The sequence below is a fragment of the Gopherus evgoodei genome, chromosome 3 (genome assembly GCF_007399415.2).
Source record: "Gopherus evgoodei ecotype Sinaloan lineage chromosome 3, rGopEvg1_v1.p, whole genome shotgun sequence".
Taxonomy (NCBI): Eukaryota; Metazoa; Chordata; order Testudines; family Testudinidae; genus Gopherus; species Gopherus evgoodei.
The window spans coordinates 109,474,953-109,502,329 of NC_044324.1; the positions used below are offsets into that span (position 1 = coordinate 109,474,953).

The 27,377-nt window shown below is 40.6% G+C and overlaps 1 protein-coding gene across 6 annotated transcripts in view; it reads left to right on the forward strand.

Moving 5' to 3' along the window:
- Window positions 1-775: 775 nt before the first annotated feature.
- Window positions 776-27,377, forward strand: part of L3MBTL3 (L3MBTL histone methyl-lysine binding protein 3) — a 157,113-nt gene continuing 130,511 nt past the window's right edge. Inside the window, exons 1-3 of one of the 6 annotated variants that reach the window (XR_003999591.1) lie at window positions 776-872; window positions 2,627-2,738; window positions 10,996-11,107. Coding sequence is in view for 4 of the 6 variants with exons in the window: in XM_030556290.1 (XP_030412150.1) it covers window positions 797-872; window positions 2,627-2,738; window positions 10,996-11,107 (300 nt within the window). In the remaining 2 variants the exon portion in view is untranslated. Of the gene's footprint in view, window positions 873-2,309; window positions 2,371-2,626; window positions 2,739-3,024; window positions 3,046-10,995; window positions 11,108-17,333; window positions 17,347-27,377 lie in introns of those variants that run through there. The other 5 variants (XM_030556290.1, XM_030556291.1, XM_030556292.1 and 2 more) reach the window with 5 other exon arrangements.

Consider the following 27,377-nt stretch of genomic DNA (forward strand, 5'->3'; position numbering starts at 1 on the left):
TTGTGGACTTTTTGTACTGCAATAAGGGAGAGTTATTGGTAAAAACAGGATATTGTGATAGTGAACTTACAGAAATTGACAGGGAGGATCAAGCAACTGTGATATCTGAAATTACTTTTTAAACTTATAAACTAATTTGATTTCAAGCTAACTGTCTCTTTATTACTGAAGATTTTAGCATTGCATGAACAATATTTTTATGTAACACAAAATTAGGCACTGATACTGCACTGAGCTGGATAAGGAAGGACCCCCCAACACATATATGAAGCTTCACTGTTTGGTGCAAAGGTCTGCTTTGCTAGAGCAGCTTGCAAGATCAGGATCATAATTATTGTCATGTACTCATCATATATTTCACCTAGTTCTATAGTTTTTTGTGTGTGTTTTTGTTCTATATATGGGTATATTCCTATATATAAAACCTTTCCCAGACTCTTGGTACTGACTGCACAGATTTAACAGTACCTGATGGGACTTATTACTATAAGATCCTCCCCCTATAAAGAAAAGTAATATTTAAAGGAACCCCAAACCTAAAAATAGCAAACGACTGCTGCATTTTTCTCCTTATTATTCCTTCAACGTCGGCATTAAATCAGTGGAGATGATGCACCTAAGCTGCAGCTCTTGTTTGTGGCTGTATTTTTGGTAACGCTGATTACTGCTGCTGCCGCTGCTGCTTCCCGGAGGCTCAGGCGCAGCGGCAGCTAGAGCGAGGGGAGGAAGAATGAGACACCCCGGCGGCAGCGGCAGCAGCAGTTTCCCCTTTCCCCAGCCCTGACTCCACGGGCGCATGCTCACTTCTGCCCGCAGCCCTGGACCATATTTGTCAGGACTACTCGAGAGACGGAGAAAGAGAGATTGGGGGGGTAAGAAGCGGCTGGTTCTGATCTAATCTGTGACCCCGTTAGGGCGGTGCAATGCAAACGGCTGGTGATGGTTTTTAATTTCCCCCCTTAGGTGAAGATGAAAGTTAGAGAGAGCGCGAGAGATAAAGGGAGACGCACCTCCTCTCCCTTCCTTACGAAACATATCTGGGGAAGCGGAGAAGGGTGTGTGTATCGGGGGGCGGGGGGAAGTAGGGGGCTTCTCCAACCCCACCTCTGGCAGCAAGGATGGAACTTAATGCAAGGGAAAGTGGGCAAGTGACTCTCAAGTGGCTGGAGAGCGGGTGGGTCACTGGGTATCTCACTAAATAATAAGTGTGTGAGTGTGAAAGAGGAACAAAAGAGAGCGCGAGAGGTGCCTTGTATTTATTTATTTTTCTTCCCAAACACACGAAGGGTGGACTAGAGAGAGGAGGGAGCTTCTGGGAAATGTGGACAGTGTGGAGGGGGGGGGGATTGGAGGGAGGAGGAAAGAGAGAAACATTTTGCAGACCTGCCCCACCAATGAGCTTGTCAGTTGGCTCCATTTAATGACACTTATGGGGCACTGCTGTGTCGCTAGGAACAATGTAACGTGGGTGCAGCGGCTAGGATTTGGAGGGGGGGGCATGAGTGTGTGCGTGCGAGGTTCCTTTGGGCAGGTTCCCGACACCCCAAAGGGGAGAGGGGCGTAAGGGCTCCAGGGGGCAGTGGGCAGAAGACAGGGGCTTTTTCACACCCCGATTTTCGCGTCTTGAAGCGGCGAGCGGTGGCGGCTGCCGGGATATACCGGTTGAACGTGCAGCGTGTCCCTTGTGCAAAGGCCTGTTCAGCGCACGGCAGAGAGAGTTTGCATTTTCTTCTGCTTCTGCACTTTGTGTGCGTGTGTGAGGGATATTTAAAATATCATCTCCCAATTTCCGCCATTTTGGGGAAAGTTTGCACACACACACGTACAAAAAAAAAAAAAAGCTCCTGGCAATTTTTAAAGAAAGGGGTGGGGGTGGGGGGCAGTCTGGCTGGAGCGTGTTTGGTTCCTGTCGGTGGCGTGTGTGGAGCTTCTCTCTCTGCTGTAGACGTGGGGAGTGGGGTGGCTCCTGGCTCTCCGAGGGGGCTGTATGCGATTCATCGGGGCTTGGCTCCTGTCACTCTAGGGACTGTAGGGTTGTGCTGGGGGGCTTCTGAAGGGCGGCTTGTGTGTGCGCGCGCGCGTGCTGACACACGTGTAAATGTGTGTTTAGTTTGGGGGGGCAGCAGTTCTACAAGTTGTGGATTGTTGCTTACCCTATAGATTTGGGGGGGGAGCATTCTCCCCCCTCCCCCCGCTTCCTGCAGCCTGTGTGCACAATAACAGGATATCTACCAGCCACTTGCTCTAATGGGTGATGAGGCAGCAAGTTGGGGTGGGGGTGGAAGGCGCTCGCACGAAACGTCCGCCCGCCCGCCCCCTCCTCAGCGACGGGAATGAATGTGGGACACAGAGCGGGCCGGGGGACACAAGGTTTGCTAGGCGGCGGGGGGAGCAGACGTACAGGGGGCGGACTCAAGTTTCTCCCCCCCCCGTTCCTTCCCCCCTCCCATCGTGGGAGCGGACGCGCCCGAGAGCGTGAGAGAAAAGTTTTCGCGAGGGGCTGGCTGCGCCTCCACAAGGCGGGAGGCTGGGGATGCGGAGAGTAGCTGGCTCCTGGGGGAGGGAGAGTCCTCCCGCAGCTCTGCCTTTACCTTCCCCTTAGGAAGGAGGGTAATTTCTCTTCCAGGGGACTCTGGAGATTGGCTGAGCACGAGCGAGGAGGGTTCAGTCGCAAATCTCCCGAGTCCGCCGGAGAGCACTCGCCCTCCTCCCCGGGGGTGGGGATGGAGGAGGAGAAGGTAAGTTTCCCTCTGACTTGGGTTGAGTGAGGGAAGACAACCTCCCCTTCCCGGATCCCGGCCCCGTCTGCCGCACGGGGGTGGGGGTGGGGAATCACAGGGGCCCGGTGCACAAGCAGTGTCCCTCTCTCGTTATGCAACTTCCTCAGGAGCGCTTTGCGCCCAGTTCCTGCCCGCACAACTGCGCGCTCGCTCGTGCGCTCACCCTCGGGGTGGGCATTGCTGCCGGGCAGGCAGCTGAGCGAGGAGCGCTCCCTTCTGCCTGCCCCCTCCCCGTGCTGAGTCTCTGGCGCTTTAATTGCGCGGGGTAGGCTTTGCCCGTGTTTATTAACTAAGAATCGCGTCGCTCTGTTGTTGCGCAAACCCTCCAGCAGCCTGTGCTGCGGTGGGATTGTTAATCGTGGGGACGCCAGGAAGGTGCATGCAAATACTTTCGGCTTTTTGATTTCTGCCCTAGTTTTTGGGAAGATATGGATCTGAGTTCAGTACTTCAAAGTTTCAAGTGCAGCAAAAGAATGCCGCAAAAGTGGCCAAGGAGGGACCTCTACTGGTGGAACTGAGATATCCACCCTAGGGAGGAAAACGCAAAGTCGGCCTGCAGTTTGTAGTTACCTCTGATTTCCTTTTAGATGTCAAGATTAATCTCAAAAGAATGCTCAGGCAAAAATATCTGATTAAGAGTGTGTTTCTTCTACTGTTCCTGTACAACTCTAGCTATACATTTTGAAAAGTGACGTCCCACTCCTCCCCTCCTCACTTGTCACTTGTTTTCGGAGGTTGGGTTCTCAGCAGTTCCTGAAAATTAGGCCCCTAAAGGTATCATTTGCAGGCTAGGCACAGAAAAATGCCTAGCTTTTGATATTGTAGGTCACTGTTGTTTTCTTGAAGTATCTTTGTTACTAATAACACCATGTGTAATAAATTTGAAAGTTTTAAAACTAGTTAACTTTTAGGCAGTTTAATTTTGCAATTTTACTCAGATTGACCACAGCTGGTCATTTTCACTTTTGTTTTTACTCATGAATTGACACCATATTTTTAGAGCTCGCAATAGAAAAGTGAGTGTTGAAATAAAAACCGAAACACCAAGTTTTCTAGTCACATTGTTTTAAAAAAGCTGATTTTACCACCCCCCAACAAAAACAAAAAAACCTAGGTTCTAAAGTAATAAAATATTTATAAGCAACTTTAGACATAATGTGCACTTTAGGAGAGTGATTCCTTACAAAGGAAAATGATCTGATTCCCAATAGCTTGGGTCACTGACTTTAGTGTTAACATCTATGGGAGAGAAACTAGAGATTGAAGATGCTGGGTCATTTTGTTTAAATTCTGAGAAGTGTGAGTTAATTGACATTCTCTGTAGTATATTTTCAACTGCTATGTACAGTCTAATTTTTTTTAATGAATCAAGCAAATGAAGTGCTGATAGATCTGTCATCTCTTTGGGAGACTATTCCATAGTATAATAAATATGTTTGTTATAAAATGTTCATTTACATTTAATTTGCTGTTAATGTTATATCTTTCATTTTAAGTCAGCTTCATTTAATCACTTTATATAGAAGGGTGCTTTTAAAAGTCCCAAGAGCTTGTAAGAAAAAAAGAAATTGTTTGACTACATTGTGAATGTTTGTTTTCCTCTTAATGACCAAACACTTGTTGAGTTTAATTGGGTTTCACCTGTTGTGTGTGGAGAGAGCCGAGGGATTGCTGATTGAATGGGTTACTTTATTTTTTGTGTTACTTTATTTACCCTTCATCTTTTTTTATGCTGCTTATAATTAGGATGGAGGTGTGTGTATGGTGTGGTGGCAGGGTCTGAGGAATCAATGGGTGCACAACATGGTGATTACAAAAGAAAGAGAGTGATTGTAGTAGTAGCTTGTTGTAGTACTTCAAGAGCAGATCTGCTGATCATAAGAGCAAATGTGGTGTGAACTACATGAAGTCTGAGAGAAAGAAAAGTCTGTAAATGCAATAATGCAGTGGCTATATTAAGAGCTGGAGAGACTTGAATTCTTTGTTAAAGACAAAGTGACAGATGGGAGCTGGTCACTCAGCAGAAAAGAATGGCCAACTATGCAGTGAAATTAACTAGGGGGATCTTATTTCTCCTAAAACTGAATATTTCAAAGTAAGTTAGATGAAGTGTAGCAGAAAGATTCCATAAAGTACAGTACAGTCCTGTCCAGAGAGACATCCAATCAGGAGTTGTGAAGAACCAGTACTTTTAGTCCAAGGAACAAATAAAAGTAGGCTGAAGTTTATTGTAAATCTTGGCCATCTGGCTCAAATAATTAAGAGAAACTATAGAACAGGACATCAGAGTTCTTTTACTTAGAAATACCATTGATTAGATTAAACCTCCACTCAGGACTGCATACACCATAACAGATTACACAACTGATCAAGTGGTTCTCTTGAAAAATTTTGCCTTTATGTCATCTCTAAACAAAATTGGAGATACCAGTGATAGACTCTTTTAGATTGGTGGCATAACTGTTTACTGAGTAAGTATTACTATGGTACTCTAAACTATAGATAGTTAAAAAGACATATTAAACAAGGGCTGTTTCTGTTAGAAAATATTGGCCATTTTCTAGCAATGGTGTAGCAGTATTAGTGTTAGCGATGGTGTAAGCACACGGGCAGAGATGGGGCTCAGATGCAAACTCTGGTGATTTTCTAGTGTAGATGCAGCTGAAGAATATTTATGGAGAAAGACTTTAAACTATCATACTGATAGGGAGGCACAACCATATGGAAGTGTCACTGGAGAATCCAACGAAGAGGAAAGACACAACAACTAAAATAAGAAAATGGATAGAAAGGAGATAGAAATAATATTAAATGGATACACCCTAAAAGCTACTCAGTTTTTAAAAAGAGTAAGTTACAAATTATTATCTACGCTTGGATAATAATTTGTCCAGTGTTGATTCTTTTTTTTTTTTAAGTAGCTTACCTCCCAGTGGCTAAATTAAAGACCTCCATGAACAGTTATAGGAACCTGACTGATTAGATATGGAAAAAAGTGAAGCTTACTGTACGCAAAGTGCTGTCAAATGCACAAAGTAAACAAACTGTAAAAAGAGAGAGATTTTTCTCTAATATCTTTTCTTGGGTTGTATTTGGTGTTTGTGACAACAGAATTTTAAAGAGACTTAGGAGTGTGACTTTTTTTCTAGTTCATGGCACCCCTGTAAGTAGCGAGGGGAAAAAATTAAGAAAGAAAGAAAAATGTTAGTGTGTAGGAGGAGTAAAAGTGTGAAATATGCCCAACTTGTTTCCCACAGAGGATAATTAAATGATCACTTAAAGGGATAGTGGGCCTAATATAGTAATTTTACAGTGAAGAAGGGGTAATTCTACTGCCTAGTATTCCAACAAGTTCAGTCTCACTGCATTTGTTGTCAATGGGACAATAATTTACACAGATCTGTGACTAGAAAAGGAGGAGCCTGGGTTGTCTGAGGAGAGGCTTTTTGCAGGTGCAATGTCTAACTTTCCCTGCATGTGGCTTTGTGGGGCCTGGTGGTGCTGGTATTTTTCAGCCTACCTGTGATACTAGGTTGCCTCCTTTTTGCTCTCTGCAGTAAGAGCAACCCTTGAAAATTTTCACTTAGTTTAAGGGCTGAGCCGCTGCTACTTATGAGTCCATCACTGGTACCGTAAGAGAAAATGGATAGCCTTTCAGCTCCCATTGGATAGAGGTTATAGATTAATAGGTTTGGAGCCCTAATGCATTTTTTCGCCATCTGACCCACATGCTTTCACTCTTATGCATTACAGCAAAGACATTTGCATGTCTGTCTAATCTACTTACCTAGGTCCCATATACTAAACCCATCATAGTGGTATCTAAGTATCTGAAAAGAGTGATATACAAGCAGGTTCTTTTGCCCCGGTAGTAATATTTCTAGTTTTGAGATCCACTGTCTTCATTGCTGAGTAATTCTGTAATGAATTGGACCCACTCTCTGGCTAAAAAATTATACATACAAGTTCTCTTCAAATTTCCAGATAAGACTCTAGATTATCAGAACTTGGGTAGGTGACAGGTAAATTTTTCCAGCATTGACTTAAATAATGAATGCTTCTATTAGCATTGATTTTTGAGGCATACAGTACCTTACCTTATAATTACTTTTTAAAAAAATACTTGCACATTTAATTGACATATCCCTCCCATATCTTTGCTTGAAATCTTTAAGTAGAGAAGCTTGCAACGGATGACACTTTCTAATTTTTTTAACTCTATTATTCTTTGTGTCTGTTCTGTGATGCATGCATTGCTTATTAATTCCAGTTAGTAAAGATAAATGCTTTTCTAAAGAAGGTGTGCAATCTTATTTCAGATACTTGTTTGTTTTAATAAAAATACGTTAAATATGTCTAAAGCGGAAAGCTCATATTCAAATATTTAAGCTATGCTTTGCCTCTTCAAATCACCACAGAAACATTAATTAATCCTCACAACACATCTGAAAATATTATGTTTTACAGATGAGAAAACTAAGGAGAGAAGTGATTTTTTTCAAGGCATATGACAAATGCTGCCATAGGTTCTAATCTAAAGCCCATTGAAGTCAATGGAAAGGTTCCCATTGATTTCAGTGGGCTTTGTATCAGGCTTTTAGAACTCAGATGTTCTAAGCTCTTAGTGTAGTCTAACAATTAGGACATAGAACTGTCTCTTGCTGTTAAGGTTTGGCATAATACTTCCGTTATTTGGCCACAACTTATCTCTCTATATGACTACTATTTTCGTAAAGCACCATATATGATTTGCAAAATGAGGTATTATCAGTTCAAAGAACCATCAAATCAGTGCTTTAAAGGATAAAAAGAAAATGAGGAGTTGATAGATACCCAGTAGTCTTCATTATTCTGTGTTATATAGATGTAGATACAGCATATGATTTTTATCCTTTCCTTTAATTTCTTCACTCTTGTTCTAATTTCTTTCATTGGCCTGTTTCTTTCTCCTTACCACCTACAGTAGAGGAAGTAATTTAGAGCCAGCAGTCTCAGATTTTTCATCATTTTTATATTCAAGACCCCAGAAAGCCAGGAAGCAGCGATTTTTGTCAAATACAGGTGCCTCTGGCAACTAAACTTGTTATTGGTCAGCACAATATAACAGTCCCGTGGTATTACCAACCCATGGAGAGAGGGCTGTCCTGAAGTCTGGAAGAGAGTGCCAGTGGTTGAAAGTAAAAATTGTGCCTGTAATGTTGGGTTAATTTTAAAAAAAGGAAAAACAGTAATGAGTGTTGTTTGCATCCTGAACCCAATTTTTTTTTGCTCTGTTTTTTATGCTTGCCGAACAGTAGAGTCTAGAAAACATGTTAATCACATCTTTAGGCCAGCAATGGAGAGAGATGGTTAGCTACAATCAAATTAATATGTATATGGCTTGCTTGAGAAACACATACATATACACTTTTGTAGTCAATATTCCCTTTTCTTCTGTCTCTTAAAAATATGTATCTTGTATAAGAAGATTAGGTTGTAAGGGTTATTTTCCTTCCTAATTAATTCTTCTCAAATGACTACAGAGCATTCTCAGTGCTGAGAGCAGCACCAGCAGAGATTGGGGAGACAGCTGTAACTTCTGTCTGCCCCTCCCCGGTAAGAGGCAAGACCTTCTCCAGCGAGGTATTAGGCAATGTGGGAGAAGCATGCCTCAGCAGCCTTAAGCCATTAGAACACTTACACTATAACGAATAAACCTACAGATTGGATTACTGCAGTGTGCTGTAAACAGGGGGATATTTTAAGATTACTTGGAAACTTCAGCTAATACAGAATGCAGCTGCCTATTTGCTTAGCCAAGCTCCTCAGAGCATATTACTCCAGTCATCTTAAAACTGCATTGGCTTCCAGTTCGTTTCCAGATACAGTCCAAGTTGTTAGCTCCTTATGGTTTGGATCATGTGTTTCCGTGAGAGGACTGCCTCTGTCTTTAGGTCCTACCACTGTATTTTAGATCAGCTGCAGCATGCCCAGATTTATATGTCTGCAAGTTGGAGAGGGGATTCATGGTGGATCTTAATTCTGGAATTCACTTCCTTCCTTGGTCAGATGGAGTTAATATCTGTTGACCTTTGGTGATAGCTGAACATTCCTCTCACTATAAATGTTAGAATATATATATATAATTTTTTTTGCAGGTCTTGGATTTGTTTAGTTTGCACTGCGCTGGTGTAGATTTATTTATACTTTTTTATTAAAAAAGAATAGTATGTGCACCTAGAACACATTTTATAATTTCATTATATTATATATGATTATATTTAATCATAGACATTAGAGATAAAAAAAATCCAGTTCATCTTCCTGCCAATTCAAGATTGTTCCTCAAAGTATGTAAAGTTTTTTCACAATACTCTCTTTAGGCCCAGATGTCTGCCTCTCAAGTCTCTGAACCCCAGCTGTCACGTGCACGGTATCAGTGGTTCCCCACTGAGGTCCTGCACCCTTACTCATGTTGAGTAGTACCTCTTTAGTGGGATTATTAATGAAATAAGGCATTACTCACAGTGGATAAAGGTGGCAAAATCAGGCCTTGGGAGAACTACTGCTAAAAATGGGAGGAAAACCTACTGAAATCTAAAAGCTATCACAATTGTGGACACAAAAATGGAGACTAAATATTGAAATGACTGCTTCTAAGGGAAAGGTGGACAACGTAACCTAATCTAATTGCGTACTGTCCCTTGAGTTGGAGCTGTTTGAGAATAAAAATGTTTTGAGTTATTCAAACTTTTACTCATAAAATTTCAAAAATACTAAATTCCCTTCTGCTATGTTTACACCCCTTTCTTAAACTCTGCTTTCTGTGACTGAACAAGTGAGTAAATTCACTTAGAGCAGTGTTTCTGTAAACAGCATATTTTAAGAACAGATTGGAGAAAATTTGTAGGAAATTGATTTTGAACTTTTAAACAGGAACATTCCTACCAGAAACCTGATTCTAAGAGTAATGCTCAAACACTTGTAGAACAGAGACAATACTTTGTGACTTACATGTCCAACTGAAACCAACCAACATTTCGAATTTCAAATATTGAATATGTGCAACAAACTGCTTGCAAACAATCTGCAAGCTAAGTTTTAGTCTCAGAAGGTATTTTGTAAATAAATATGAATAGCCACTAAAGTTGAAAAAACTGTAAGCTGCTAATGGACATTTCATGAACCAAAAGAGAAACTAAATTATAGGCTACAAATAATTCACTTGTACAGATTATAGTAGTCTTTATTAAAAAAAATAGTTTACTCTGGTTTGAACAAACAGAAAATCAAGTGCAGTCCCATAATTTGAAGATTCTTGGGTTTACAAGAATATGAGGAAGGTGAAGAGTTAATAGCCTTTCTTGACAAATGGCTGCTTGAGATTTTGCAGTTCAGTGTAACTGATGACCCTTTCATGATTGCGAGGGGGATTGGATCAGAATCTGGGAAAGTGACAAGTGCTGTATAACTATTATTTCTTGTGTAACTGATTTGAGAGAGACTCCTACAGCAGCAAAGGGCATTGAAATCCATTATTTATAAGGGTAAACATCCTTTTTCTTCTGGGTTCGCTGCAGCGAAGCAAAAGGAGATCTAGTAAAACAACAACGCTCCGTGTGTGTGTGTGTGTGTGTATAAATATATATTTAAGAAGATGTTTGCATAAAGTATTATATACATTATGTTCAACTTCATGCCTGGAGTACAGACTATTTGGAAGATTTCTTTTATTCTGAGTCAGCCAGCAAACACTATTGTGTATTCTAGAAGTGAGGTTTAATTTGGGCTTGGGTAAGAAACTCACCTAAGCATATTACCAGCTATAAAGAAGAGCTAGCTCTCCTAATCAGTACTTAACATATATGCTTGTGTTTGTTTCTTGCTTCCTCCATGTATAAAAAATACAATTTTCTCATATAAGCCTGTGTGCAATTTGAATTTTCTGATTTCCCTCATATCCAGCCTATCTCCATTAATGAATGGTGGATGGACTGCTGGTGGATTTATTATTATTATTATTTTTAAAGGATTGCCAAAGATAGGCACCTTACTTTTGTGGCATTGGCTCATATTTTCTGCATCTTGATAAAGCAAGTTATGTGTGTTCTGGATGTGAGTGGAAGGACAATTTAATATTCATTGTGTAAAGTGTGCTTGAAGAAATGTCCATGAATGAAACATCAACTCGGAGTTAGGTTTTATCTGAAAATGTTTTCTCTTTTATTTTTTCCAGTGCATGCATCATGAATGAATCTGCCTCGAGTGCAAGTGGCCAAGAGTTTGATGTATTTAGTGTTATGGACTGGAAGGATGGCATAGGTACACTGCCAGGAAGTGACCTGAAGGTAAGATAATATAATGTGTTTTTAAAAGACCGTAATAAAAACTGTATAAATGCATAGGGAAGAGGAGGGAGTATGTGTCATTCAGTGGTCAGCGGGTGTTGTGTTCCTCTCTGCGCCTGGTCCACAGAGGATATGAGTCTGTTACAGCCCTCAGCTAAAGGCTATTTAAGTTGAAGCTGTAGAAACTCATGCTTTTAGCTCTAGAGGTCCCTGGTTTAATCCCTGGTGTCTGTTAAAATGGCAGCTGTCACACAGACACACAAATATACAGGATAAGCATGAGTACAGCTCTTAAGCCAGAGTTCAAGTGCCCAAAAGCCAGTAAGTCTCAAAAGCTGATGCTGAACAGTCAACTTTAAAATGATACTGTTGATTTTAAATCTATTGTTGTTTGCAGTGTTGTTGTATCTATGTTGGTCCCAGGATGTTGGTGAGGTAATGTTTTTTGTTGGACTAACAGACCTGGAAATGAGCTCTCTCTAGCTCGTAAGCTTGTCTCTTTCACCCTCAGAGATAACCTCATCCACCTTGTCTCTCTAACTTCAAATCTAGTCAGTTTTAAAAATAATGCACACAAACGAAATTCACCTCAGTAGGAGCATCAAATGAATACGTCTGATTGTTAAGACATTTTAGACATTTGAATAATACTTTTGTTTTCTCTTCCAAAGTATAGATCATGACTGCATGTTTACTAGGATATAATGATAAGTAACATTTTAAATATTCTGAAATACTTAAAAAAAATAAAATATACATTTATATCTAGTAGTTCCGGTTTATCTCTTTAGGCTTTCAAGCCTGCTTGCAGAAGGCCTTCAGCTGCTTAACGAAAGATATGGCTATTATGTTGTAGACCCTTTCTTACAAAGTTTTTATTAATGAAAATAGATTTTTTTATGTAATTCCACTCAGACTGACATTGGTGAGGTGTTTTTAGAATATTTTTTTTAAACACGGTCTCAGATATTCATTTATAAAAAGAACAGGAGTACTTAGAGACTAACAAATTTATTTGAACATAAGTTTTTGTGGGCTACAGCCTACTTCATCAGATGCATAGAATGGAACATATAGTAAGAAGATATATATTCATACAGAGAACATGAAAAGGTGGAAGTAGCCATACCAACTGTAAGAGGCTAATTAATTAAGATGAGCTATTATCAGCAGGAGGGAAAAAAAAAAGCTTTTGTAGTGATCATCAAGGTGGCCCATTTTAGACAGTTGACTAGAAGGTGTGAGGATACTTAATGTGGGGAAATAGATTCAATATCTTGATGATCACTACGAATTTTTTTTCTCCTGATAATAGCTCATCTTAATTAATTAGCCTCTTACAGTTGGTATGGCCACTTCCACCTTTTCATGCTCTGTGTACGTATATATATCTTTGTACTGTATGTTCCATTCTATGCATCTGATGAAGTAGGCTGTAGCCCACGAAAGCTTATGCTCAAATAAATTTGTTAGTCTCTAAGGTGACACAAGTACTCTTGTTCTTTTTGCAGATACAGACTAACACAGCTGCTACTCTGAAACCTTTCCTTGATAAATGGCTCTGGGTTAAAGAACTGTATGTCCACTGGTGTTTTAAGATTGTGTTGTTGGAATGAAGTGCCCTAGAAAGTGGGAAATGAGTTTCAAATTTAGGATAAATAGACACCTCCTACCCCGATATAACGTTGTTCTCTGGAGCCAAAAAATTTTAATGCGGTTATAGGTGAAACTGCGTTATATTGAACTTGCTTTGATCCACCGGAGCACCCAGCCCCACTCCCCCCAAGAGCACTGCTTTACTGCGTTATATCCGAATTTGTGTTATATCGGGTCGCGTTATATCGGGGTAGAGGTGTATTATAAATGTCTTTTTGACTACATTACATTAAAAATAATATTTTTGAATGCTTAAGGAATAGGATGGACAGAACATATTGCAATGCCATTGTATAAATCGGTGGTATACCCTTCGCTGGAGTACTGTGGTTAGCTCTAGTCACCTTATTTCAGACGAGAGAGCGGAAACCAGGTTGGATTGCTTTGATAGTGAGTTAGGTCACCAATCTTAATAATGATTTAAATCAGCAAGCAGGAAGCCTTGATTTAAATAATAGATTATGACTGAGTCTTGCATTTGTACTTTTTAGTTATTTTCCTAGTGAGAGGTCAATTTCATTGGTTGGTAACTATTGAAGTATGTTGATTGGCAACTAAATATATCCTTTACACTAAATTTGGTGCTTCTTTCTGCTAACTAGGAGGGTGCACTACATCTATACACGTTTATAAGCAGTTATATAGCTTACCTTACATTTATTCAGATTCTTAATTTTTTACATTCTTAGGTTAGAAAATGGTGAATGATGCATTTCCTGTTTACTAGATTATTAATTTATTTTTTATTGAGAATTCAAATATAATAGTGCACAAAAACGGCTTTTAAAAATTAAGTAGAACTACCTTAAATATGCTAGATATCTAAGAATTTTTTTATCAAAAAGTTTATCAAAACATGTTTTGCATTAAAACTAATTTATTAAATGAAGAAGGTATTGCCTGTAGTTAGTAAATTGAACTGATTGTTTCTAATTATCATGTCCTTCAAGTTTTTAGAACTAGGAGAATTTACTCTATTTCACCTAGTTTTTATTCATAGATTGGAAGAGGAAAACAAGCCTTCCTGGATTTTTTGTTTTGTTTTTAACTTCCAACTGGTTTATTAAGTTTTGAATGAACTAGTCACTGAACTGAACTAGTTGAATTAACTGAAATAAAGAAAATATTCTCTCTGCACGAGCAGAGAAGGGTCTTGCTTTCAAAAACTGGTTCAGCACTTCAACAAACTCAAGTTCCAGGTGCTTAGCCAGTGATTTCCATGTGGTCGGTGGTTTGATTTTCTTTAAAACTTGAGAGCAAACATGTACTGCTTAATGTTATTTTTGTATTTAATTTAAATTATTTAAATAAGTGTTAGTAAGTATAGGGCTTGACATAGGTTATCAATTTCAAATTTAATTTTATATAAGGTTATTTATTTTAACAGGTTAATTGAATTTAAAATAAAAAATCCAATTTCAATAAAAGAATCTGCTTTATTTTTTTTTAAAATAAATCATTGATTTTTATCCACTGTGGCAGAAACAGAAGTGGCTCAAAGATGAGTAAGAAAATTATTAGAGGCATGGAAAAACTTTCATGTGAAGAGTGATTGAAAAGATTGGGTCTGGTACCTGAGGCCCCAAATCAGATATGCACTAAGTATATGGTTATCCCTCTTCAGGAAAGCATGAACTTAAATTTAAACATATACTTAAATTCCCTAGACTTTAATTGGATTTAAGCATGTGCTTATATGCTTGGTGGATAGGGATGCTTTCCTGAATCTGGGCTTTAGAGAAGACACAAGTAAGAGGGAATACAATAAAGGTATACAAAATACTGAATGGTATAGAGAAGGTAGATTAGGCAAATCTATTAATCCTTTCTCATAATATAAGAACAAGGGAATGTTAAATGAAACTGAAATGAAAGGCAGAAAACATAAACTGGTGAAAGAAAATACATTTTCACAGAATTCACAGTTAGCTTGGAGGAATGCATTGTCACATAATCTCAGAAGCTTAGAAGACTGCACAAACAGATTGGGTGTTTATGTAATAACAAGCATATCTAGAATTAGAGTAAGGATTTAAAAACAAGTTTTGGAAGGAATATAAACATTTATGCTTCAGGGCATAAGCCAACCTCTAAGTAGTGATGGTTAGGAAGAAACTTTCCTGGTAAATAGGGTATTCCATAGCAGCTTGTTGCAAAGTCTTGTTCCTTATACTGAAGTCTCTTTTGCTAGCTAGGTTACTCCAGGGCCATTGGTCTTATCCACTGTTGCAGTTCCTATGGGGAAAAAATGTAAAATGAAAAATATAAAAGCTATTTATCTTCTGAAACGTATTGTTTCCTTGATCCTGTGTTGTTCATCTTGGATGGATTAATTTCTGCATTTTCTGAGTTTTAAATCAAGATTGGGTTGTTTTTTTAAAAAACCTTCTCTACTTCAAACAGTAAGTATTTTGGGGAAATTCTGTGGCCCATGTCATGCAAGAAGTCAAGCTAGATGATCACAATGGTCCCTGCTGACCTTGGACTCTATGAATACAATAAATAGATGGTGCCTGCCCTAAAGAACTTGCAATCTAACTATAAGATGAAAGGCAACAGGTGGATATGGCAAATGGGCAGTGGAGCACAAAGTAAAAATAATAAGCCAGTTATGTTTACTATACTTAGCAGTGATCATAACCTACCAACTACCTAACTGTTCTTATGTGTTCTAAAGGAATCACAGCATAGGTGGTTTTTAAGAGAAGAAGATACTTTGTTGTTTTTTTAAGAGGGAGCTCCTCCTATGCATAATAGATTGCATGGCAGAAAGCATAAAAATACACGTTGGAAAAGTTGATAGATGGACTGATAATGTTGGCAGAGCAAAAGCAGGGCTCACAGCTGACTAGAACATAAGGGTTTGTAGAGTGGGGATAGTCAGTGAACGACCTTGAAAGTGGAGACAAGTAGTCTGGGCTTGCGCAGTGGGAAAGAGGGAGCCAGTGGAGGGATTCAGAGAAGGCAGTTATGTGGTCAAAGTGATAAGCCAGAAAAATGATTCTTTATAAATGGAAAATAGATTAATTCCACAATGGATGTAAAATACTAGATATTTACATTGAAATATAATGGCAAAATCCTGTGAAAATTTCTTATTGAAAAACACACACAAAACTTGAGCTCATATTCCTTACAGTTTAGTCATAGATTAGGACTGCTAGATGTTGCCACCTAAAATTGTAATAAATAACAGTAGAACTATTCTCAGCAAACAATTTGTTGTTTGAATTAACCCTTTTATCTGTTTGGAAATTGTCTGTGAGCATATCATGCCTCTTTCAGATTTGTTGGTTATTCAAAATTGTTCAAATATTTTTGTGTAATGTTTGCAAACTGTGAGTATTGTTTCGAATATTCAGTATCTCTTTTTGAGCTTTGTTTTTGGTCACCTAGGTCCTATCGTATTTGAGTTCTCTGATCAGATGATGCATTTTTCTGTTTTTAAAATAAATCACTTTCTGTCCTTGCTTTTTCTCTACTCTATTCATACCCAGTCCCATCACTAAAATATGTTAAGGCACACACTTCTAGCACAAATGTGTGTTCTTGCAGGAGCAAGCATATTTTTACACAAACAGTTGCATTTACAAGAATACAAGTGAATGAAAATTGCTTATGTAAATGTTCAAAAAGTCTTGAGTGTGGTCAAACTGAAATGTGATTTGGAATTCCTGAAATGTTTGTAAATAACTTTTCTCACTGTTTGTCCACCACTCATTACAGACGTTCTCTTGTTGTTCACTGTGAAATACAGATTTTTGAAAATGCAGAAAGAGATACCATTTTGTCCTGATGTAACTGAAGCATGGTCTTCTGACTCAAATGTAGGGATGGGAGTTGCGTACTATGGCTTTTATTCCGAGCTCTGCTGCAGACTTTTTATCCATGCCTCACTTTCTAGAGTTATGAAATGCTGAGAATATAACATCATAGAGATGTTGTGAAGCTTAATTATTGTTTGTTAAATACTTTGAGATCTTTGGCCAGAACATGCTATAGAAATATATTTTCATACATATAGCTCACAAAATATAACATTAGTTAAAATCTGTACAATGCTTTGAACATGCAAAGTGCTTAAATGAATGCCAAAAAAAATAATGATTATAAAAGGTTTAAATGTTAGAAATGTAGATAATTAGTATTATTCAGAGAAGAGGGAAAACTATAAATTGTAGTTAAGTAGTTTGACATTTGAAAAGGAAGATTTGAGAGTAGTGTAGCGAGGATCCTTCTGCTGTATTTTAGTACAGATAGTTTTAATGAAGTAAATGCATTAGAACTCTGATATTTTAGACACATGGTATGTAACACTGAAGTTTATAACTCTTCTCTTCAGTAGACTAAGTAGCATGTGCAGATCTGAAACGCTTCAGTGCTTTCCAATTGCTCCGCGCTAGGCAGGGTTGAAGAGCTGATAACTTCTGAAGTGAAGAGCATGTATAAATGCCTTTAAAAAAATAAAAAAATCACCGTTTGCTAAACGCACACAGAAACACTATCACTTCAAGATTTAAGTGCTTTCATCAATTGAAAAAGCTGTAATAATTTAAAATTGCTTCCTGCTGAAGTGACTGAAGGTTTATGGAGTGCTTTAAGTTTTTCTTTAACCATTGTGTTTCCAAAGTGAACTGTGATATACTGCAGGGATACTGCCTGAGGTCACTACATCCAGCTAACAAATGTCAATTAAACTGAACGAAAAGGAACAAATAAATGTGGTGTTTACAAAAAAAAAAATCATCCTGAAAATATGCAAGAGTTAGTCCAGTAAAACAAACAAAAATTGTACAGCACATAAACACGAGAATGTTGTCAGTTAATTAGAGTGATGTGGGATATTCCCAGCTAAGTCTTAAAGGAGGTAACTCTGAGTGTACGGTGTGGGCAGCCAAAGTGTGGCTTATGTCCATTAAAACTCTTTTTCTTGAATACTGAGGTACATGAGAACATACTGGGTCAGACCAATGGTCCATCTAGCCAGTATCCTGTCTTCTGACAGTGGCCAATGCCAGATGTGTCAGAAGGAATAAACAGGGCAAGCAAGTGTGGAGTGATGCATCCCCCTGTCATCCAGTGCCAGGTTCCGGCAGTTGGAGGTTTAGGGACATCAGGAGCATGGAGTTACATCACTAAGAGCCACTGATGGATGGCCTTCATGAATTTATCTAATTCTTTTTTTAACCTGCTTGTACTTTTAGCCTTGACAGCATCTCTGGACAGTGAGTTCCACAGGTTGGCTGTTGTGTGAAGAAATACTTCCTTTTGTTTGTTTTAAACTTGTTGCCTATTAATTTCATTGTGAGACCCCTAATTCTTGTGTTATATGAAGGGTAAATAATACTTCCCTCTTCACTTTCTCTATGCAATTCATGATTTTATAGATCTTTGTCATATGCCCTCTTAGGTAGCAGGTTTAAAACAAACACAAGAAAGTATTTTTTCACGCAATGCATTGTCAGCCTCTGGAACTCCTTGCCAGAGGGTATTGTGAAGGCCAGTACTATAATAGGGTTCAAAAGAGAGCTAGATAGTTTCATGGAAGATAGGTCCATCAATGGCTGTTAGCCAGGATGGGCAGCATTGGTGTCCCTAGCCTCTGTTTGCCAGAAGCTGGGATTGGGTGACAGGGCATGGATCACTTGATGATAACCTATCTGTTCATTCCCTTTGGGGTACCTGCCATTGGCCACTGTTAGAGGACAGGGTACTGGGCTTGATGGACCTTTGGTCTGACCCAGTATGGCTGTTCTTACGTTATGTTCTTAGTCATCTCTTTTTTTCGGAAACTTTATTTTTTAGTTTTTATGTAAAGTGTAAACACATAATGAAACAAAACATATAAATACAGGCATGAGATGGAAATAACAAAATTCAATGTTCATTATTTGCAAAACCTAAGGAAAAAATACAAACAAACCCTGAACCTATGCAGATCATGCAGGGCATCAGTTATGGGCAACTAAATAAATAAATGAGAATATAAGTTATGTGTATTGGGCCTTAATATATACTAAATTGCGAAAGTATGCAATAGTCTCATGTGTGATCTGACATCCTCATATTTAGAGCCCTACCAAATTCACAGCCATGAAAAATGCATCACAGACTGTGAAATCTGGTCTCCCCCCCCCCATGAAATCTAGTCTTTTGTGTGCTTTTACCTTCTACTATACAGATTTCATGGGGCAGACAAGTGTTTCTCAAATTGGGGGTCCTGGCCCAAAAGAGAGTTGCAGGGGGGTATGATATTGCCACCTTCTCTGAAGGCAGTGCAGAAGTGCTGGGTGTCCTGAGAGTGGTGACTGTTGACCTGGCACCTAGCTCTGAAGGCAGTGTCTGCCAGCAGCAGTGCAGAAGTATGGATGGCAATACCATCCCATCCCACCCTTACTTGTGTGCTGCTTCTTTCAGAGCTGCGCGGCCAGAGAATGGTGGCTGCTGACTAAGGGCCCAGCTCTTCAGGCAACAGCACAGAAGTAAGGGAAGCAATACCATACCATGCCATCCTTCCTTCTGCGCTGGTGGTGGCTCTGCCTTCAAAACTAGGCTCCTGGCCAGCAGCTTTCCCTCTCCAGCTGCCCAGCTCTGAAAGCAGCACCACATCCAGCGGCAGCACAGAAGTAAGGGTAGCAGTACCGCAACCCCCCCTACAATAACCTTGCAACCCCACACAACTCCTTTTTGGGTCAGGATGCCTACAATTACAATATTGTGAGATTTCAGATTTAAATAGCTGAAATCATTAAATTTATGATTTTTAAAATCCTATGACTGTGAAATTGCCCAAAATGGACCATGAATTTGGTAGGGCCCTACTCATATTTTTTCCAAGCGGTCATTTTTTCCATTAATGCAATAGCAGAGAGCTTGAAGGAACAATCTGGCAGAACACTGTGAATTCAATACCTTCAGCATCTTCAGGGGTGAGACATAGCTCCTATGACCGTCGGAGTACCTTCGGTACCAGAGCTAAGGAGAGGTCTAAGGACCCTAAATGGGCAGCCCCAAAGGCGACTGCGCTGTCTCTTGACACAGAGGAGCATAGCGCGGGACATTCAAAAATGGTACCGACCGCCCCAACCAAATCAAGTTCAGGTGCTTCGGCACTGACATCTCTATTGGCATGACATTTGTAGCAGCACTGAGCAAATTCGTGGCACTAAGTAAGCCCTCGGCACTGATGTGAACACTGGCACCAATGAGACCCTCAGGACTGGATTAGCTGCATTTCCTCCCCCACCCCTAGCATTGACCGTCAGTGCTGATGATGCTCCTCCCTCCTCCACAGGAGTTCAGTTACCCAGAAGATCTGATGGTATCTGACATGCCTGAGTTGCCGCTATTCAGACACAAGGTCTCCACCTCACATCCCTTCTCCGGTGTCACAGCACTACTCCCTTTTCCTGTCTGAAGACTGCACCACCCTTCCCCAGTGAGGAAGATGAAGAGGAATACTTTGTTCCCTCCTTATATTTGGGACATACTTGAAAAGCATCCTCTGCACGTCCTCACAGCTTGGAAACTGGGACCAAATCAGGGCCCTGGTATGGATCCCCATGGATGCAATCCCATGCACCAATCCTCTCATCGGGCCATACTGAGCTATGTGCAGAGCACGTTTTCCAAAGCCTCCCATAGAACAGAGCTGGAGACACCTGCATTCACCATCCTCATCCATCTCTTGACCACCAGAGGCTGATTAGCTACCAGTAGACGAACAGGAATAAGAACTGGAGGAGATTAAACCAACACTCCTCTTTTTGTCCTCTTCCCCAGATGAGGCTATTATGCCTTCACGCCTTACGTCAGCAGATGATTTCAAATATTTCCAAGAGCTGTTCTGCAGGATCAGAGACTCCCTCCAGATCCCTCTGGAGGAAGTGAAAGAGCAACAGCACAAGCTGCATGCCTCTACATCGGCGAAGACAGCCTTCCCTATCAATGAGGCCATCTTGGACCCAGTCAAATGCTCTGGTAGATCCCAGCATCCATCTCACCAACCTGCAAGTGGGCGGACAAAAAATACTATGTCCACACTAAGAACATGGAATTTTTTCCCCAACTCTACTGCAAAATCCCTGGTAATCAATGCAGCACATGAGAAGGGGCACCAATACCACCCAAGGACAACTCCCGACCACAAGGACTCAAAGCCATTAGACCTGTTTGGTCACAAGGCTTATTCCTCTGCCATGCTGCAGTTTGGTATCTCCAATTATGAGGCTCTCATGGCCAAATACAATCACATGAACTATTCTAAGATACAAGAGTTCTGCCAGGATCTCCCAACAATAAGTAGCAGCAGCTCCAGGCACTCATGTCTGAAGGACACTTGTTGGCCCATACGGCTGTACAACTCTGCTGATACAGCTGCCCATTCTATCGCGACAGCTGTAATAATGAGATGAGCATGATGGCTGCACCTCTCTGGATTCCGTAAGTAAGTGCAAACCACAGTTGAGGACCTATCCTTTGGGGGTTCCAAGCTATTTGCCGAATACACAGATGAGTCCCTACATTCTCTAAAGGACTCTTGAGCAACTCTCCGCTCTCTCAGCATGTATACGCCAGCACCAAAGAGATCTCTGCGGAAATACCAACCTGTCACAAGGTTCCTACCTCCACCTTTCACTCCTCATTGACAATACGACACAGAATGAAGACAACACAGGCTTCATACGAAGCTCAGACAATTTAAGCCTGAAGGGACTACATCTCACACCCTCACATCCAAACAACAGTTTGAATGTTTGTTCAAAGCCCTGAGAAGCCTCCCCATCTTCCAGTCGCTGCAAGCATCTTCAACAATCCACCAGTTTGACGACTGTTCAGCCCCTTTCTGTCCATTCTGGCATCATATCACTTCGACAAGTGGGTCCTAGAAATCATGGAGAAAAAGATATTTCATCCCATTCCTATCGATCTCATCCTCCCAACCTCCTCCCTGTCCCTCTTCAGGGACCCTTCTCATGAAAATCTTCTATGAGAATAAATAAATCACTTTCTGCAGCTGGAAGCCGGAGAATCAGTCCCATTTCAATACCGAAGGAAGGGTTTTTATTCCCATTATTTTCTGACCCAAAAGAAATCTGGCAGGTGGAGACCGATCCTAGACCTATAAAACTTCAACAAGTTCATCAAACTATAACGCTAAAATATGGTTACACTATCAACCATAATCCCAGCACTGGAACAGAGGGACTGGTTCTCAGCCCTTGACCACCAAGACATGTATTTTCATATCATACACCCGGCTCACAGAGGGTTCCTCAGATTCATCATGGGGATTGATCATTGCCAGTATGCAGTACTGCCCTTTGGACTTTTTATAGCTCCTCCGAGTATTCTCCAAAGTCCTCATGGTAGTGGCTACGTTACCTACACAAACAGGGAAATGACTGCAATACTATACTAGATAGACAGCTGTACAAATCCAGTTACATGAGACTCAGCTCTCAAAGCTCAATAGGCCAACCCTCATTATTAATGAATGAATTGTTTTAAAAGATATATGGAGACTGACACACCACAAGGAGAATGACTGACTATAAATATTTCTCTACAGTACATTAATCTTTCTCCAAAATTGACTTTTTTTCTTGTCTTTAGAACTGATTCCAGCATGCCTAGAAGCAACCATTGATACTATATTAATTGCAGATCATGCTCCAATTCTACTTACTGTAGACACTGATTACACCTTATTAATGTCTTCTAGGTCAATGGTTCTCAACAGTGGCCCTGGGAGGCATAGAGCAGGCTTCAGGGGACCTGACAAGCAGGGTCAGCATTAGACTCACAGGGGCCCAGGTCAGAAACCACCCCACCACATGGGTCTGAACCCCAGGGCCCTGAACCTCAACACTTTGGGGCTGAAGCCTGAGCAATGTAACTTCATGGGGGGCCCTTTGGTATGGGACCTCAGGCGATTGCCCTGCTTGCTACCCCATAATGCTGGCCCTGGCTTTTGTATGCAGAAAACCAATTGTTGTGGCACAGGTAGACTGTGGCATTTTATAGCATGTGTGGGGGAAGGAGGGGGCCCAGAAAAAAAATTGTTGAGAACCTCTGTTCTAGGTGAAAGCTACTAAACAATGCAAAATCTCATTGCACAGTTGATTCAGTCATTTCTAATTTCATACAAGAAAATGATCACTCATATACCTCAGATACCATCTTTTGGGATGCTCTGAAAGCTACTGTAAAGGGTCAAATGCATAAAGTATGCCTTCCAAAAGGAGGGAGAGAGAGACTCAAGTTACTGGACTCTATGGCCAAGAAAATAGATGAGTTGGAGAGAGTGCACAAGACTGATCCAAATAACAAAAACCTCGGAGGTCAAATCTAATCAACTATAAATATAATGAATGCTTACTCGGCCAAGTCGAATTAATACCCAGTAGGGTTAAACAAAGATATTATGAATGGGGAGATAAAACAGGTAAACTACTTGCCAGAAGACTTAAAATGGAACTAGCCAACAATAATATATCTTCCTTATTACAAGAAAATAGCAGTCCCATCCTTGAACCAGGAGATATAAATAGTCAATTTAGGCAATTCTATCAAGCTTTTATACATCAGATATCCAATCTGACTAATAAATTTGCTCATTTCACTGAAGGCCCGCCTTTAGTACCCTATCTTCTGAACAAGTGTTATTTATGGACAAACTTTTTCAGTGCATGAGATCGAACAGGCTATTAAAAATATGAATTACAGCAATGCCCCTTGGATGGATGGCTTTCCAGCAGATTTTTACAAAATGTTTTGTAATCGGGTATGTACTATTCTTTCAAAGGTTTTTATTGAAACAGACTCCTGCCTTATAGTACATTTGGGCATTCAGTAGGCCCTTTCAATATCTAATGGGGCCATTTAGGGGTCCAATTTAAATATGTCAGGTTCTGAAGAAAACTGATAATATCCTTCCCTTTTAGACCCTTAGCAATGCCAACAGATGAAGGTTTCTTCAAGGTCTTTTTTTTCCTAGTCATCCTGTTTTCTTCCAGTTTGGTCTTAATTTTGAAGAGACAGTTTCTTCTTTAATTTCACTAGCTTCAATGGCAGTCTTTTGTAGCTCATTTTTTAAGTGAGCCATTTGGGATTTCACATCATATAGAGAGGTCACAAATATCGTTTGAGATTGAGTCCAGTTTGTTTATTAATATTTCCATCAGTGCTGCAGTATCCTGGGCTAGGTTCTGCTGTGGCCTGGGGGTCTCCCCTTTCATCTGCTTAGGTGATTCAGGCTTGGGGCTTTTGGTGCCTCTCATTTTTTCTTTGGAATCTATATTCAACAGTTTGAAGTTTATCCAGGGGATTAATTTAAATTTCTATGACCGAACCTTATTGCCAATTTGCTAGGAAAGTTATTATTAGAGGCAAATTTGATATGGGGGGAATGAGGAGATTCAGGACTTGGCAGTTATTTTCCTCCTGGGTACCATATGACCCCTGCCATCTCTTCTCTAAGTTTAACAGTCCCATTTTTTTAATCTTTCCTCATATGGAAACTGATCTGTACCCCATATAATTTTCGTTGGCTTTTTTTTACCTTTTCTAATTCTGTCACCTCACTGTTCATCCCCTTTTTCAGATCATTTATGAATACGTTGAATAGCACAGGTACCACTATAGATCCTTGGGGACCCTGCTATTTATCTTTCTCTGTTGTGAAAACTAACCTTTTATTTCTATTTTTTCTTTCCAGTCTTTTAACCAGCTACTGATCCATGAAATGACCTTCCTTCTTATCCCATGACTGCTTAGTTTTCTTACAAGCGTTTGGTGAGGGACATCGTCAAACGTGTTTTTGATAGTCCAAGTACACAGTGTTGACTGGATCAACCTTATCCATACTCTTGTTGACATCCTCCGAGAATTCTAACAGGCTGGTGAGGCATGACTTCTCTTTCCAGAAGCCATGTTCACTCTTCCCTAACATATTGTATATCTATGTGTCTGATAATTCTGTTATTTACTATAGTTTCAACCAGTGTGCCAGGTATTGAAGTTAGGCTTACAGGTCACAGAAGCCTGTCCCCCCTCTTTTTTTTGGTCCTATGAGATTGGACATAAGATTTGCAGAGTTATAAAATTTTGTCCCATGCATTGTCTGCAAAATGTTTAGGGAATGGCATGACCTTAACTGAACACAAAGGTTCTAATCTAAGGCAGGGCTTATGCTGCTGCAGGAGCAGCACACACTGTATTTGGAATATTGGCAACAGATAGCCTCTTTGGAATGGGAGAAAGAGCGAGCTGGGTCAGGCTCCTTCCCAGCTGAAAATCTCCATCCCTTGACCCTGCATAAGGCCCTGGTGGTCCATCCCCACAACACGTGGGCAGTACATGGAAAAGGAGCTTCCTGTACTTCCTCAGGGGGTGGAGAGAGAGAGAGAAAGCCAGACTGGTCTTCCCTCAGCCATCCTTCCACCCCAGCATGTGACCCGTTCTTTTCCCACCCAGAATAACAATCTTCTCCTGCCAGCAAATGTAGTTAGTCCTGTAGCTCAAGCTGTGCTCTGTTGCCAGAGAATTAGGATTTAAGCCTGTACATAATAGAATTTGTTTTTACAATTTTCCTTTGAAAATAGGAAGTATGTATAAGTAAACCCCCCTACGTTAAAAGAATTGTATTTTTTTGCAAAGCAAGCACTCAGAAGTTAGGAATTGCCAGAATTTTGGTTGCCTGTGAAATCTTAATTCAGCCTATTTATGTATATGTATTATGGTACAGTCTTTAATTAGATGATCATATAGCAGTCTTTCCATTGGACCTTAGTCTCATTCAGTGCACCGAATGGATGAATCAGGGTTGTTTACTGATTGGAATTATTTCCCTGTCTCATTTGCTTAGATGGTGGAAGGTTTGTAAGGAACAAGGCAGGAGATTGCAGGAAGAAAAAGAATGGTCTTGTGGCTAAGGCAGGTGAATGCCACACAGGAAAGTATAGTCCTACCTCTGCTCCTACCACAGCCTTCCTATGTGATGCTGAGTGAGTCACTTAAGCCAAAGCTTTAGCAGATGGCCACTGATGTGTTCTTTATTTTTGGGGTTCTGAACATTAGACATGTAGGACCTGGTGGGCAGAAATCTTGAGCTCTGACAATTGTAACTGGAGTCAGTGGGAGTTGTGGCTGCACAACACCTCTGACAATATGGTATTGTGCTCTGGAAGAAAGAGCATGGCGTCGAGAGTCAGGAGGCCTGAAGTTCTAAGCCTGGCTGTGCCACTGACTCAGTGTGTGGCCTCAGGCAAATCTTTGTCCCAAGTTTCCTCGCCTGTAAAATAGGGATAATAATGCTGTCTGATCTCACAGTGAAGATAAATTCATTAATGTGTGTGGATCCCTCAAATACCAGGGAGAAGATTGAAAAGACTGAAGAAATGTGAGTAGTTGAGATAAGGCATGGATGGGAGTGAGCTGGCTGAGGGTCAACCCAGGCATGATGATGCTGGGCTGGGGTACTGTGATGGAGGAGACAATATCAGTCTCTTTGATTGAAGGAGTACATCTGCAATTGGTGAGCAGGGCTTGCAGTTTAGGAGTGATTCTAGACCCAGATCATCTGTTGTCGGTTTAGGCAGGTGCAACCTTTCTTTTAGGATGCGGACCTTGTCACTGTTATCCATGTCTTTGTTACCTCAAGATTAGATTACTGCACATGGGGCCACACCTTACAGGCATTTGGAGAACGATGCTGCAGCTTGCTTATTGAGAGGGCATCTCACTGGGACTATATGACACCAATGCTCTGGATTGTGCCACTGGTTGCCTATTGGTTTCTGGGATGTCAGCAGGGGCACTTGAATTGAATCCCCCTCATCATAAGGAGAGAGGCAACTGGCAGAGAGCTCTATGTGAGTGCTCTGGGTTTGCCCCCCTCCCGCCCAGTTGTCCAAAATAGCTCAGATTTGGCAATCTTCTGGGCACACTGGAAAAGACACCTATTTGGTAGGAGTTTTGGAGATGGCTGAGGATATACTTCCCAAAACATGAAGAGGTGGAAATAAATATTTTTTGTAGGTGTCTGGATGGTGAGTTCCTGCCTAAAGGATTATTTGAATTCTTCTGGGATATGTTGTAATACTACTTGTTAGAGGACCTGAAGCCTTGGTATAGGCATCTTTTTTTATTATTTGAGTAAGATACATTTTCATTGCGGGCTTTGAATAGTATGCAGTAAATAAAGCAGGGACCCATACTAGGGGATGAGTATAAAAATATCAAACTGCTGCTCCTTTCCTGAGCACCATTGGTCCTGTGCACTGAATGAGGGAGGGGTCCTGTGGCACAAGTAGTATGTGATTTTGTAATTAAAGACCTGTATAATGTTAAGGCTACGTTTTAGTGACCTTTTTTTTTAGTAAAAGTCATGGACAGTAAACAAAAATTCGTGGCCTATGACTTATCGATGACTTTTGCTATATACCCCTCACTAAAATTTGGACCTGGATGCCACTGGTGCTGGGGAGATGGGCAGCGGCGCGCAGCCAGGACCCCGCTGGTGCTGGTGGGAGAAGTGCGGGTGGTGGACCGTGGCCTGGGACCCTGCTGGCGTTTAGGGTGAGGAGGCCAGCAGCGTGCGGCTGAGACCCCT